The sequence below is a fragment of the Mirounga angustirostris genome, unplaced genomic scaffold (assembly GCF_029215605.1).
Source record: "Mirounga angustirostris isolate CCGP_5_RB_7025 unplaced genomic scaffold, mMirAng1.0.hap1 SCAF_7, whole genome shotgun sequence".
NCBI lineage: Eukaryota > Metazoa > Chordata > Mammalia > Carnivora > Phocidae > Mirounga > Mirounga angustirostris.
Genome location: NW_026991715.1, coordinates 55,107,926 through 55,121,727, shown reverse-complemented (window position 1 = coordinate 55,121,727; position 13,802 = coordinate 55,107,926). Strand labels below are relative to the sequence as shown.

General features: G+C 36.6%; 1 protein-coding gene across 2 annotated transcripts in view; it reads right to left on the bottom strand.

Annotated features, from left to right (window-relative positions):
- The window catches only part of TNPO1 (transportin 1), a 97,176-nt gene that overhangs the window by 23,918 nt on the left and 59,456 nt on the right, over window positions 1-13,802 (bottom strand). For both annotated transcript variants that reach the window (XM_045896309.3, XM_045896315.3), the window contains exons 8-13: window positions 12,955-13,077; window positions 10,686-10,804; window positions 6,447-6,507; window positions 5,712-5,880; window positions 2,072-2,224; window positions 714-939 (exon numbers count right to left, since the gene is read on the bottom strand). In XM_045896309.3, coding sequence (XP_045752265.1) covers window positions 714-939; window positions 2,072-2,224; window positions 5,712-5,880; window positions 6,447-6,507; window positions 10,686-10,804; window positions 12,955-13,077 — 851 coding nt within the window. The remainder of the gene's footprint in view (window positions 1-713; window positions 940-2,071; window positions 2,225-5,711; window positions 5,881-6,446; window positions 6,508-10,685; window positions 10,805-12,954; window positions 13,078-13,802) is intronic.

The following is a 13,802-nucleotide window of genomic DNA, read 5'->3' as shown; positions in this document are numbered from 1 at the left end:
GTGCTAGTAATTCCAAAGCCCCTTTGGTTCAACGTTCTTTCAATCAGAATGCTTTCAGGTATTTTTGCTTCCCATCTGGTAAAGTACAACTCCACTTAAATTTATTTTCCTCTTTTTCAACAGCTATTTCTTACTAACAAAGTCAAGAGTAAAACAATTCTAATTAAAAAGTTAAGAGCTATAAATGTGTAAGGCCTTTTTAGAACACAAAGGTTTGTTCCAGAAAACTGGAATATTTATAGTAATGAAACTAACTGCTGATCTGATATAAAAACACAGACAGCCCCAAACCCAAATGACAGAGCAGCTACTGGAGTGGATTCACTAAGTGAAAAATGGTAAGTCACTGTGGGACTTTCTATGGAGTTGTGGTAGCTGACCTTTAAACTAATGATGTGAATCTGCTCAAACTTTGTTATTCCTTCAAGAGCAAGACCCCCACTATCACCCCTCCAGATGTCTGCGAGAATTAGGATGAAAGAGAACTCTACTGTTATCATAGCCACAGAGAAAAAAAATGAGTTGAAGGAACAGCAAAGACTGACACCTAGTTGACTCACATTTTGATTTACAGAATCATCAGATAAAAACTACAGGTAATAAAAGCTCCATTAATGGTTTAATACCAACATTCCACCACAAAGCTAAAAGTTATTTTCTCACTGAAATACCCACTCCCTTTCCCCACAATAAACGTTATGGATTTGTCCCACCTGCAGGCAGCTTCTTGTACTCTCTTGTTGCTGTCCAGGATTCGCTTTAGCAATTCTGTCATTAATGGCTTCAGGTACGTATCGGGGGGCTGGCTGACTACCCAGTGTGCATAGCGGCTAAGAGTCCAGCATGTTATGGAACGCACAAGAGCCTTTTTATCAGAGAGGCACTGAATAAGGTGAGGAATGAGCTCAGGCAGGTATGGAATCATGCCTTGCATACAACCTAGAAAAAAAAAGTAACAGATCTCTCAGAAAGTGCTAAAATTCAGTTAAAATTATTTCAGTTGAATACTAAACTGATACATGCAGCCATGAAAAATATTCAGATCAAAAAAATAGAAAAAACACTGAGATCATCTCCACTGCAATAAATATTCCCTAATAATCTGCTCCAAAATTTAAAAAAAGAAATGAAAGCTACTTGCTCCTAGGTCTTCTGGTAGGGTTAGGAAAGCTTATTTTACTTCTGCTACACAAATTACGGCTTTCAGAAGTGCCTACAAAATACTTCAGTTTCTTGTAAATAGAGGCCTATCTCCAAGACACAGTAACCTTTATGGGGGTTGATGAGGTTCCTACCATGTTTCTTGCACTTACCAATGGAGAAAATTATTTTTCTGGCAATTGGGATGCTTCTGACATCAGTCTTCTCATTCTGTTCCTTTTATTGTAACAGAAGCATTTGTAAAATATCTTGGTGGGGTTAGAAATAAGCCTATGGCTGTTTAATAATAGTTAACTGGTTCAAGGTAAAAACTTATCCTAGGACGGCTTTTTTTTTTTTTTTTAATTGCATTCTTTTACTGTGAGGTTGAGCATCTTTTCATGTGTTTAAGGGCTATTTGTCTTTCCATTTTTGTCAGTTATCTGTTCATATCACTTGCTAATGCTTTTTTCCTAGTTCATTCCTTTTATTTTTTTAAAATTTAAATTCAATTAATTAACATATAACATATTATTAGTTTCAGAGGTGGAGGTCAGTGATTCATCAGTCTTATATAATACTGGTGCTCATTTTATCACATGCCTTCCTTAATGTCCATCATCCAGTTACCCCATCCCCCAACCCCCCTCTCCCTTCCAGCAACCCTGTTTGTTTCCTATGATTAAGAGTCATAGGACTTATGGTTTGTCTCCCTCTCTGATTTCGCTAAGACGGCTTTTGAATTTGAACATCTTTTTTAAGGTTAACATAGATCATAGTGTCATCTATTCCACATGAGCAACACAAAAGCAAAAAAGTGTATGAATTCCAGACTGAGTAACAATGCTTATTAGAATAACATTCCTTAAAGTGGTCCATCTGCATTAGGGCCTATTAAGGACTTCACAGTTCAGTTTTGACCTAGACTTACCTTCAGCAATTGCTCCTAAAACCAAGATGCCGGATTCTTTAACAACCCATTCATGATGAAAAAGTAATTCTTTCAAAAGGGGCAAAATGTGTGGCAAAAGCTCATCACGATACACATTTGCAAGAACATCTAGGGCAGCAGCAGAACATTTTCCTGAAGAAATATTTAATTCAAAAATATTACATTAAACTCTATTATCATAACCCTATTATCATATCTGTTATATGTACAACACTTCATTCATATATCTAGAGTTTCAAAGAATTCAATTAAATAGGAGGCAGTCTGTTTCTATCAACAAGAAATAGTTTATGACCAAGAATTAGCAAACTAATTATGAAGATACTCTATTGTGTACATGACGGTCACACCAGGATTCTTTTGTCTATACAGAAAAATCAAAACACTGTTCCACTCAATTTAATGCTTCTACGATATGATGCCCACTTCTAACAAACCTGCAGTAAAATGTGTACACTTAGTATTTCTACTTAACATTCTTAGTGATAGATCATTCAGAATCAAGTACGTAATGACTCAGCAGGAGGTCAGGCAAATACATCTCACCAAGTCACCAGCACATGAAGCATTAAATAGGCCAGAAAACATTCCTTCCAGATAAAGGAACTATTAGCCATGGAACTATGTATCAATTCAGATTTCATTTAATGTAATAATTAAGAAAACAAAAATTTTAAACAAAGATATAATTATAAAAATTTTTCCCAATGGGATTAGGCATACTAAACAGTTGAATACAAATCATTAAACAATATTAAAATACTTTTTGAAAAAAAGGCCGTTCAATTGGCTAGAAGTAACACCTTACTCATCTGTAAGGGTCTTATTTATACCGTATGGTAGATCCATATAAATGAGTACTATACTACCATGAAAGACAAAGAATCTTTATGTACTGATACAGAATGAGTTAGTTATATGATAAATGGAAAAGAACCAACAGAATACATTTAATCTCATTTCACTGCTGGGAAGTCAGCCTCTTCTCAAAAAAAAAAAAAAAAAAAATATATATATATACACACACACCACACACACACTCTTTTTCTGCATGTGAATAGAAAAACTTCTGGAAGGATATAAAAATGGGTGGGATGTTAAGAGAAGTAGTTCCCTCCCCCAATTCAATGTACATTATTGCTTTTATAAAGTTACCTATATTATAATCTTTTTTTTTTTTTTTTTAAGATTTTATTTATTTGACAGAGAGAGACACAGCGAGAGAGGTAACACAAGCAGGGGGAGTGGGAGAGGGAGAAGCAGGCTTCCCGCCGAGCGGGGAGCCCGATGCGGGGCTCGATCCCAGGACCCTGGGATCATGACCTGAGCCAAAGGCAGATGCTCAACGACTGAGCCACCCAGGCGCCCCACCTATATTATAATCTTGCCTCCAGCCTAAAAGTAGGGATATACTATGAGGTATAGTAGCCCCCCACTGCATCAGTTTTGCTTTCCATGGTTTTGGTTACCTTCGGTTAAGTGCAGTCTGAAAGCAGATGCTCCTCCTTCTGATGTATCACCAGAAGGTTAACAGTAGCCTAACACTGTATCATAATGCCTAGTTCAATCACCCTCCCATCTCATCATGTAGACATTTTATCATCCCATATCATCACAAGAAGGGTGAATGCAGCACAGTAAGAAATTCTAAGAGACCACATCACATAATGTTTATTATGGTATATTGTTATAATTGCTCTACTTTATCATTAATGTTGTTAATATCTGTGGTACCTAATTTATACATTAAGCTTTATCGTAGGTATGTATGTGTTAGAAAAAAACAGTACATACAGGGTTTGGTACTATCTGTGATTTCAGGCACCCACTGGGGAGGGGTGTGTCTTAGAACATATGCCCCTGCGGATAATAGGGGCTACTGCAATCTGATAGCAGTGAAGACCTTAGGTTCTCTTATTGTGGGAGATTTGGGTTCCAAAATGAAGTGTGCCGTCAGTACTAGCCATGTTAATTAGCCAACCTCGGGTTAGTTTCTCTTTTTGCAGTTTCCTTACCAACCTAAGGCTGTTGTAAAGATTAAATGGGATATGCACATGCCAAGTCTTTGTCCTAGTACTGGGCATACTGGACACTCTAAAGGAACTGTTATAGGAAACTAAACGGGCAAGAGGAATTAACATTATTTAACCAAGTGAATTACATAGTCTGGGCTAATGATTCATGTCTTTAACTGGTTCATCAGTTACTAGAAATCTCAACACTCTGAACTGCAGCAGTGGTTCTTAACTAGGGGCAATTTTGTTTCCCAGGGGACAACGGGCAATTTCTGGAGACACTGTTGGTTGTCACAACTGTGTGTGTGGTGGGGTGCTGCTGGTATCTACTGAGTAGTCAGGGGCGCTGCTCAACATCCTACAATGTACATGACAGCCACCACAACAAAGAATTATGTGGCAAAATGTCAACAGTGCCGAGGTTGAGAAACCCTGAACTAGAGCAGTGAAGCTTTAAAAACCAGCACACCAACAAGAACAAAACACAGGTCTCGGGTCCCTCATTTCACTAGACTGTAGCCCAGAATGCCAGTTCAACAGATGATAGGGATTTGCAGCCAAGGCTAAAAACTAACAAGAGATTTTACAACACTTCTTTTGTAAGTTTGAGTATGACAAAGCAATTTATCCTATTTTACATTGATACTTGATGATTAACTAACACACGCAAATTATCATGAAAAGTAAGTTTATGTTAAGAAAACAGGAAAAGCTTGTGGCCAATGGTCCTATTTCATAATGTCAAATAAAACGTATGGCCTTTTGAGAAATGACAGTTTGAGGTAAGAAGTCTTTAAGAAATAGAATGAACATTAGATATAATTAGGTAAGAACAGGTCCACCAGGAAAACGCAAGCCAAAACCACAATAAGATAATCACATCTACTACGATGGTTATAATAAAAAGGATAACAAAAGTTGGCAAGCATATGGAGAAACTGGGACCCTAAAGACAATGCTGGTAAGAAAGTAAATGGTGGGGCCACTTTGGAAAACAGCTTAGTAGTTCCTCAAAAGGTTACACGAAGAGTTATCACATGACCAGTAATCCCACTCCTGTACTTGCAAAAGAAGTGAAACATATGTCCACACACAAACTTTACATAAATGTTCACAGCATCATTACAACAGCTAAAAGGGAGAAACAAAACGTCCATCAACTGATGAATGGATAAATAACATGCGGTATGTATATCCATATAATGGATTATTTTTCCACATTATAAAGAAATGAAGTATTGACACATTCTAGACCATGTACAAACACTGAAAACATGCTAAGTGAAAGAACAGTCATGAAGGACCACATATCGTATGATTCCATTTATAGGCAACATCCAGAATAGGCAAATCCAGAGACAGAATAGAGATTGGTAGGGGTTTTGGGCTGGGGGACTGGAAGAAAATGGGGAGTGACTGCTAGTAAGAACAGGGTTTCTTCTTGGAGTGATGAAAGTGTTCCAAAATTTACTGTGGTGATGGTTGCATAACTTTGTGAATGTATGAAAAACCACTGAATTGTACTCTTTCATGAGGGCATTGTACAATGTATGAACTAGTTCTCAATAAAGTTGCTACCAAAGCAACTTTTCTTTTTGACTTACTTAGATTCCAGTCAGAAATTGTATCATCATCATCAATTTCATCGTCGTCATCATCTTCCTCTTCAATTCCATCTTCATCATGCTGCTGAGCCACTGTCCTTGATCGATGAAAACGTGGCCTTATATCCTGTTCACTATCAGGAATTGTTTCATCTTCTTCAACATCACCCTTTTTTTTTTTTTAAAGAAAAATTTTGATGATATTCAAATATAAGCTATTATGTACATGAGTAAAAGAATCAGAATATTGAGAGATGATGCCATGTACATGGTTTTGAAGTAACCCCCACACCTCTTTATTACCCCCACACCACTCCCCTCTGCAGAAAATAATTCTTTGTTGAGGAGAGAAAAAACTATCATATAACGCATGTTAGGTTCAGGCCCTTTTAACTGCATTACACTGTCTCCCATCAGCTGGAATAATCCAGAGTATCTGAATAAAATTCAGACCATATTTAATATATTTTAAAATAAACTACAAATAACTTGAATCAACAGGAAATTTATGCTAACTCTACCAGTGTCACCATCTGGTTCCAATGAAGTTAGAGTACATTAGCACCCAAATTCATTGTTAGCTTCTATCTTTGAACTCTGTAGCATATAATATATAAGAAGAAACATACTTACACAGGGTCTATTTTAAATAAATATGCTATTAGTCAGATTCAAAGATTCTCTAAAGTCAATAAAAAACAACCATGCCTATTAATCAGAAAACAGTTTCCTTACCTTAAGTAGGATAATATCTATATCTGAGTACTTCATGCCATTCACTAATACAGGAATCAATCTATAAAGAAATAAATTCATGAAACAAAGATCTAAAAATCTCATAAGAATTATTAAGAAGTCTTAATGACCTTAAGTATACTAGAAATACCAAAGAGACCACCACTGCTAATCTGGTCTTGGAGCATATTCTGTGATGTCTGCCCTTCTCAAATGATGAGTATTCCTAATACATATCCCAGGCCTCTTACATACTCAAGCATGGGATCTACCGGATGGAATCTTAGTAAAAATAAGGTAGACTGTCAATAGTGGTTAGAAATAAGACTAGTAACAAAAAATTTAGTAATTTCTCCCGTAAGAATTTATCCTGAACATCCTAAGAAACATTCCCATTCTTAAAGATTGAGGTTTCTTGATGAAGTAACAAAACTGCAAACAATCTGAATGTCTGTCACTTAGGGCTGGGTTAAAAATAAATTACAGTAAAGTTAAAAATGAAACAAAAACGTGTAAAACACATTTAACGTGGTTCCAGTGGAGTTAAAATAATGAGATGACCCATGTAATTACTTGTATAAACAGACTATCTAGGAAGTATATACAAAAGAAACTGGTATTTTTGAAGAGAGAGAACTGAATAGGCTAAAAAGGGATAAAATTAATCATTTCCTTTATTTCTAAATAGTGTGACATTTTTACAGTTAGCCTACATTCAATATTTGTACTCCTTTTAATAAAAGAGACGATGGTGTTTAAATATATATTAAGTCTAAAGTAATTTATTCAAAAGAAATAAAGAAAGAGCCCTACCGATAAGGTTATTACAGCCTTCAATAAAGAAGTTAGGAAATTTTAATTTTAATTTCTTAAGAAATTAAGAACTTACATTTCCAATAAGAAAATACTTAAATGAGGATATCATATCTAATCTGAAGCATTAAGGTAATCATTAAAACAGAACCAAGATGTCTATAAACATGGAATCCCAGGTATTGTGGAAAAGTTGGGAAAAAAAATTTACCAAAACACATAAAAGGTCAAAATACTAACTTTAGTTCCTTTTGTAGCTATGAGAATTTTAAGCTTTGACCAGTTTCTTAACTTTTGAAGATTTCCTTTCTCACTGGCCCATCATATACTTAGAAGTCTACTGAGGATAAAAGGTTTGAGAAAACTTGAGAAACATTTAAATAAGTCCAGTTATAGGGGGACCTGGGTGGCTCAGTCAGTTGAGTGTCCAACTCTTGAATTAGGCTCAGGTCATGATCTCAGGGTCAGCAGATCAAGCCCCACCTAGACCTCCAGGCTCAGCACTCAACCCAGAGTCTGCTTGGGATTCTTTCTCTCTGCACCGATGCCCCCCACCTCCCCGCCCCACTGTTGGCACGTTCTCTTTCTCTCTCAAAATAAATGAATAAAATCTTAAAAAAAAAAAAAAAGTCCACAGTTCTCTGCTTCTGAATTCTACCTTTAATTGTTCTGAGTGGCTTGGGAAATGTGAACAGCCAAAAGAAATTCATATTCATGACTACCAGCTGTGGGTTTATTAATAAGCACTTTCCTTATAATCTAGTGAGAAAGATATTATGATCTTCATTTTACAGATGAGTCAACTGAGGCTCAGAGAGGTTACATTATTTCCAGAAGGTCATTAATTTTAAGTAATGGGAGAGTCAGAATTCAAAACCAGTTTGGCCTGACTCCAAAAATAATTTTCTTTCCCCACACCAGATATAAGAAACTCTCATCTCTACGCTCATGTGTTAGGCCTTTGTAGAGGCCTTACTTCAAAGAGTTAAAGCCTTTAATGTCAATTAAATAAATACGTGCAAAACCAATTTTGAGTACAACTCTACCATCAATGAGATAAGTTTGTAAACACTTGTTAACTAAAGGAATAGTAAATAGGGAAAAGGAGTGGGATTTAAAATTCCCTAAATAAATATAAAAAATGTGGGACAGCCACACTTCCACGTTGAAAGTCCTTCTAAATTCTAAAATACAGATTAATAGTAATTTAACATTATAGCTAATATAACACACAACTATAAATAACACTCTATTTTATAAGCTACATGCATTTTGCAGCAGAGTCAGATCCATTTCAATCACCAACAATTAAATCATTTATCATCTCTGTCAGTAATTTGGGGGAAATAGTGAGGACAGATGGCAGGCTATAAAATACTGCAGTTAATATAAGGTGAAGTAAAGAAGTAAAGACAGTGAGCCCTGTCTATTCTAAGATGGAAAAAATTATAAAGTTACGGAGAAAGAAGAGAAAGTTCAGAGAGAATATAGCTATTTGATGGAGTGAGGTGCCTGAAGAAAAAAATTATGCTATCCAAGACCATCAACTGAAACACTGGTTAGGTAAAAGACAACTCATATGAAAATCTATCTTTAAGTTTTGGGGCAAGATGAAGGGTCACTTATTTTCCCTATAAAGCAAAAGTGCTCAGAATGAAAGAAGAGAATTCAGAAGAGCAATAAAGGTTTGAATAGTTGCTCTAGTGAATGGAAGATAAAAGATGATCTGGAACAAGAAAAACTAGCAGCATGAAGGGTCCACTTGACACTGAAAACCATGGATTTCTATAGCCATCAATCCTCCTGGTGGTGGAACTTTTCCCAACAGCGTTAAGACAAGAAGCAAAGAGAGTTTATTAGTCCAAAGCAGGGGAGATGCAGGGTAGCTGGACGTTTATGGTCAGTAGAGTTGATTTGTGGATCATTGATGTCTGTGCCAAAGAAAGAAAGAAAAGATGTGCAGGAAATAAGGGACTGATAAAGATGGGTAAGAAAATGAAGCTGGCAAGTGAGATATGGGGATTAACTGTGACCACATAGCAACATGGCATGTCTCTGATGAATTCCAATCTTGTACGGCAGATCATTATTTTTAGGTCTAATTGTAAAGGAGCTTTCTCCGAAAGCCTCATGTAGCCAATGAAAAAAGAGAATTTTTTCCCCTTTCTTTTTAAAAGTCAAGCTCTACGCCCACATGGGGCTTGAACTCATGATCCTTAGATCAAGAGTAGCATGTTCTACCAACTGAGCCAGGGAAGGTGCCCCAATAAAAAAAGAAATTTTTTTAAAAAAGATTTTATTTTTATTTATTTGAGAAAGAACAAGAGCTGTCCCGGACAGGGAGAGGGAGAAGCAGACTCCTCGATGAGCAAAGAGCCCAATGCAGGCTCGATCCCAGGACCCTGCAATCATGACCTGAGCCGAAGGCAGATGATTACCTGTGCCACCCAGGCGCCCCCAAAAAGATTTGAGAGAGAGAATGCGAGTGAGCATGAATGGGGGGAGGGGCAGGAGAGGGAGAAGCGGACTCCCTGATGAGCAGGGAGGCTGACACAGCTCAATTCCAGGGTCCCAGGATCATGACCTGAGCCAAAGGCAGACGCCTAATCAACTGAGCCACCCGGGTGCCCCTGAAAATTTCCACATCTTAATGTTCTTTCATGAGGCTGTATTACTTTATTTTCAAAAAAAGGTTAAGCATTACTTCTTCTAAAAGTAAATGATTTTAATACATGTAATCAAATCATGTCGTACACCTAAAACCAATACAATGTTTCAGGTCAATTATATCTCAATAAAATTGGAAAGAAATAACCTGATAAAACAGCATTCATTGAATTAAAAATAAGCTTAGTAATACGCTAACCAAAAATTAAATAGCATCACAACTACTGGAAAATCAGGTTTTGGGGAGAAAAAACCCCATCAGAGTCTAGAGTCAAACTGAAATGATTAAAAAAAAAAAAGAACCATGCCATGAATTATCCAAAATTAAGATTATGGTTTAGAATAAACCATCTGTAATAAAAAAAAGTCCCAAAAAACAATTGCTTCCTGAAAAATCTTTTTATTTTTTAAATGTTTTTACTTATTTATTTATTCATGAGAGCCAGAGAGAGAGAGAGAGAGAGGCAGAGGCAGAGGGAGAAGCAGGCTCCCCGCCTAGCAGGGAGCCCGATGCGGCACTTGATCCCAGGACCCTGGGATTGTGACCTGAGCCGAAGGCAGACGCAACCATCTGAGCCACCCAGGTGCCCCCTTCCTGAAAAATCTCTTTAGTTACAACCTATGGTTATGCTAAGTAAAACTAAGTCTGACTTCTTTAGAACTTCATCCCTGATAGCAGAATGCAACATAAAAATGTAAAAATGAGGAATCATTGTTAAATTTAGGAACAAGGTAGCATTCAAAAGAAGGAACACTTACTTAGGAAGATGCCTTACGAGTACATCTTTGCATATGGGTTGCTCAGCCAAAGTGAGCCAGAATTCACAGGCTTCTAAAGCCACATTTTCATCTTGATCTTGCGTCCTCTGTAGCATGTACTGAAAACAAAGCAGCATTAATATTAATCAGTTTAAATCACAAAATCAAAATAAACCTACTCCTTTCTCAGCAAGTTAAAGGTCCTCTGCTATCGCCTTGAACTTTACAGTGATTCTCAACCTCAGCTTTGGATTTTTTATGAAGTTTCCAAGTCAATTCTAAAATGCAGCCAAACTAAGAACAACCGCTTTAGAATGCTGCCTAATGAAAAGTGTTCCAACTATGTACGGCGTTATCTGCTTCTGTACAGGCATGTTTTCTTTTATGAAACCACTGAGATTTTACTTTTTTAAAATTTTTATTCTTTTAAAGATTTTATTTATTTATTTGACAGAGAAAGACACAGCGAGAGAGGGAACATAAGCAGGGGGAGTGGGAGGGGGAGAAGCAGGCTTCCCTTGGAGCAGGGAGCCTGATGCTGGGCTCCATCCCAGGACGCTGGGATCATGACCGACGCTGGGATCATGACTGGAGCCGAAGGCAGACACTTAACGACTGAGCCACCCAGGTGCCCCGAAACCACTGAGATTTTAAACATGTATTAATCAACAGTTTTCTTAGAAACATCAAAAAAGTCCATTATACTTTTCATTAAAAAATGAAGAATCTTTTTATAACAATTATTCAACCTGTCTCTTGTATATATTTTCAAGTCTGTAAAGTGATATATACATATTATACAATTATGAAACTTAAATTTTTTTATATTTGGAAGTAGGGACATTTCTTAATGCAACTATTATAATCTGTAGTCTCCAACATGCCAAGCCAAATTCACTCTTAATTGTAGGAACACCTGATCTGAAATTCAAAGGCAGTGTCTACCCCTCTTTAAAAAACCTTCACGTGCAAAAACAAAATAAATATAATCAAAGGTACGCATATGATTTCCCAGTGTACCTGGGCCTGGAAATGGGGTCAAGTGTTGGATGAAGCCTCTGTACATATCCTCTTCTAGACTGAAATATCTCCCATGGCAAAATGTGGCAACGCAAGAGTTGTGATAGGCCAAGCCCTATTACATTCCACACCATGTCCTACTACCATGCTGAATACTGCTAAATAACTGTAGCATTTTAAATTAGCTCCCCCCCCCCCCCCCAGCCCCGTGACATGGCCCTAGCAAATGATAAGTATCTTTAACTTTCTGGTTAGCTCCAACTTTCACTAAACCTTCAACCAACTCGACCTGATTCTTCTAAGCACTTCAGAGAGAACAGGTTCATCAGATAAAAGGTCACTATTCCCATCTAATGCTGCTACGTATCTTTACAACTATATTTCCTTATGTTTTAGAAAAGGAGTTGCTATACACTATAGATGCTAGCCTTTTTCTAATAGGTCTTAGACCCCTATCCTTTAAAAAAAGATCTTCCCTCTCCACACCATATAAATCTCTGGAGGTGTAAAGGAGAATCTAAATAATGTATTATTTAATACACCTGGAAAGCTCTATATACTACTCACATACTATGATCCAGTAATATGAAAATGAGGTGGTACGGTCTGCAGCTAGCAGGACTGAGTATTGCCCAAACGAAGTTATTTTGTTCTAATAATAATTTTATCTTGTTACTATGTATTACTTCCTTTAAATATGGTTAACCAATGATCACCGTACTCAGAATTTCCTAGTAAAATTATTTTAATTGCATAGGGATTGAAAGAGTTTTAAAATCTAAATGGTTTGCTGGAACTAACTGTAGCAATTACGTATTTTCTACTCAGAAATTTCACTTCTACCATAAATCGTAAGTGAATCAGATCAGCTTTAACAGTAATGGGTGGAAAACAAACACTTATAATTACAAACTCCAATGACACAAGAACGTGCCACTTAACCTACCACAGTTCTAGTGATCGTTTAGCCTAACACATATCTAGTGAACACAAATAATTTAAATATTTCTTAGTTATTCGTGTTAAAAGCTATCTATTCCTTTAAATAACTTTCCCCCTCTATAAGCATCTTAAATCTCACGAAAGAAAAGTCACCATAAAGAGAACTTATAATTTTAAGATAATCATGAACTGTTTTTCATAGTTCATTGCCAACAATGTGTTATACAAATTTAACATTATACATTTTGTTCCCAAGATCTTTCTTGGGCGAAAAAGGAGGAGAGCGCTTTTAAGTCACCTGTATTACCTCAACTATGTTATGCATGTGAGGAAGCAGGCGATCCATTCGAACTTCAAGCAACATCACAAGTGCCCGGCACACATTTTTCCGTACCTCTGGTTCTTCATCACCAGCCAATGCAAAGAGGTTCTATTGCATGAGAAACATTTTTTTCTAGTTAAGCATTCCAATATATTAGAAAGGTTTATACATAATAACCAGTCATCTGTAAGTTAGTAACATTTAAAGAAACCCTAAGAAGATAAGATACAAATAAAGACTGAATTAACTGGCCTGTAATATTAGGTCATAAATAATTAATTAAATATAGGATGACAACTGCCAAAAGTATGATTTTGATAAATAATCTAAAGCCATTCTTTTGGCTCAGGTCATCATCTCATGGGTGTGAGATCAAGCCCCATGTTGGGCTCTGCACTCAGCGTTGAGTCTGCTTGAGTCTCTCCCCCTGCCCCCCCCAACCCAGGCTCACTCTCTAAAAATAAATAAATCTTATTAAAAAAAAAATAGCTGGAGAGGAAAAGACTATTTAAGTCTCATTTAATGAACACTGAAAATAAAAGTGAAGTGCTTAAGGAACTTTAACAATTTGTTCACAATTGCTGTTATTAAGTGGTAGTAGTTCTGAAAAAGAATTCTATTGCTTTGAGCTCGTGGCCAGAAAATTATGCTTGACTTTCTGCTTTTACCAAAAAAGTAAAAGGGCCTTTAGAAATGCTTGCTGAGATTTAAGAGTCAAATTTTTCCCGACACCTCTAATTCTACAATGGAAACCAATGGAAAATGAAGCACCAGCCTTTTATTAATCTGTGCCTTCAGATTCTTAATAAAGAATAAGTTTAAGGTTAATTTTA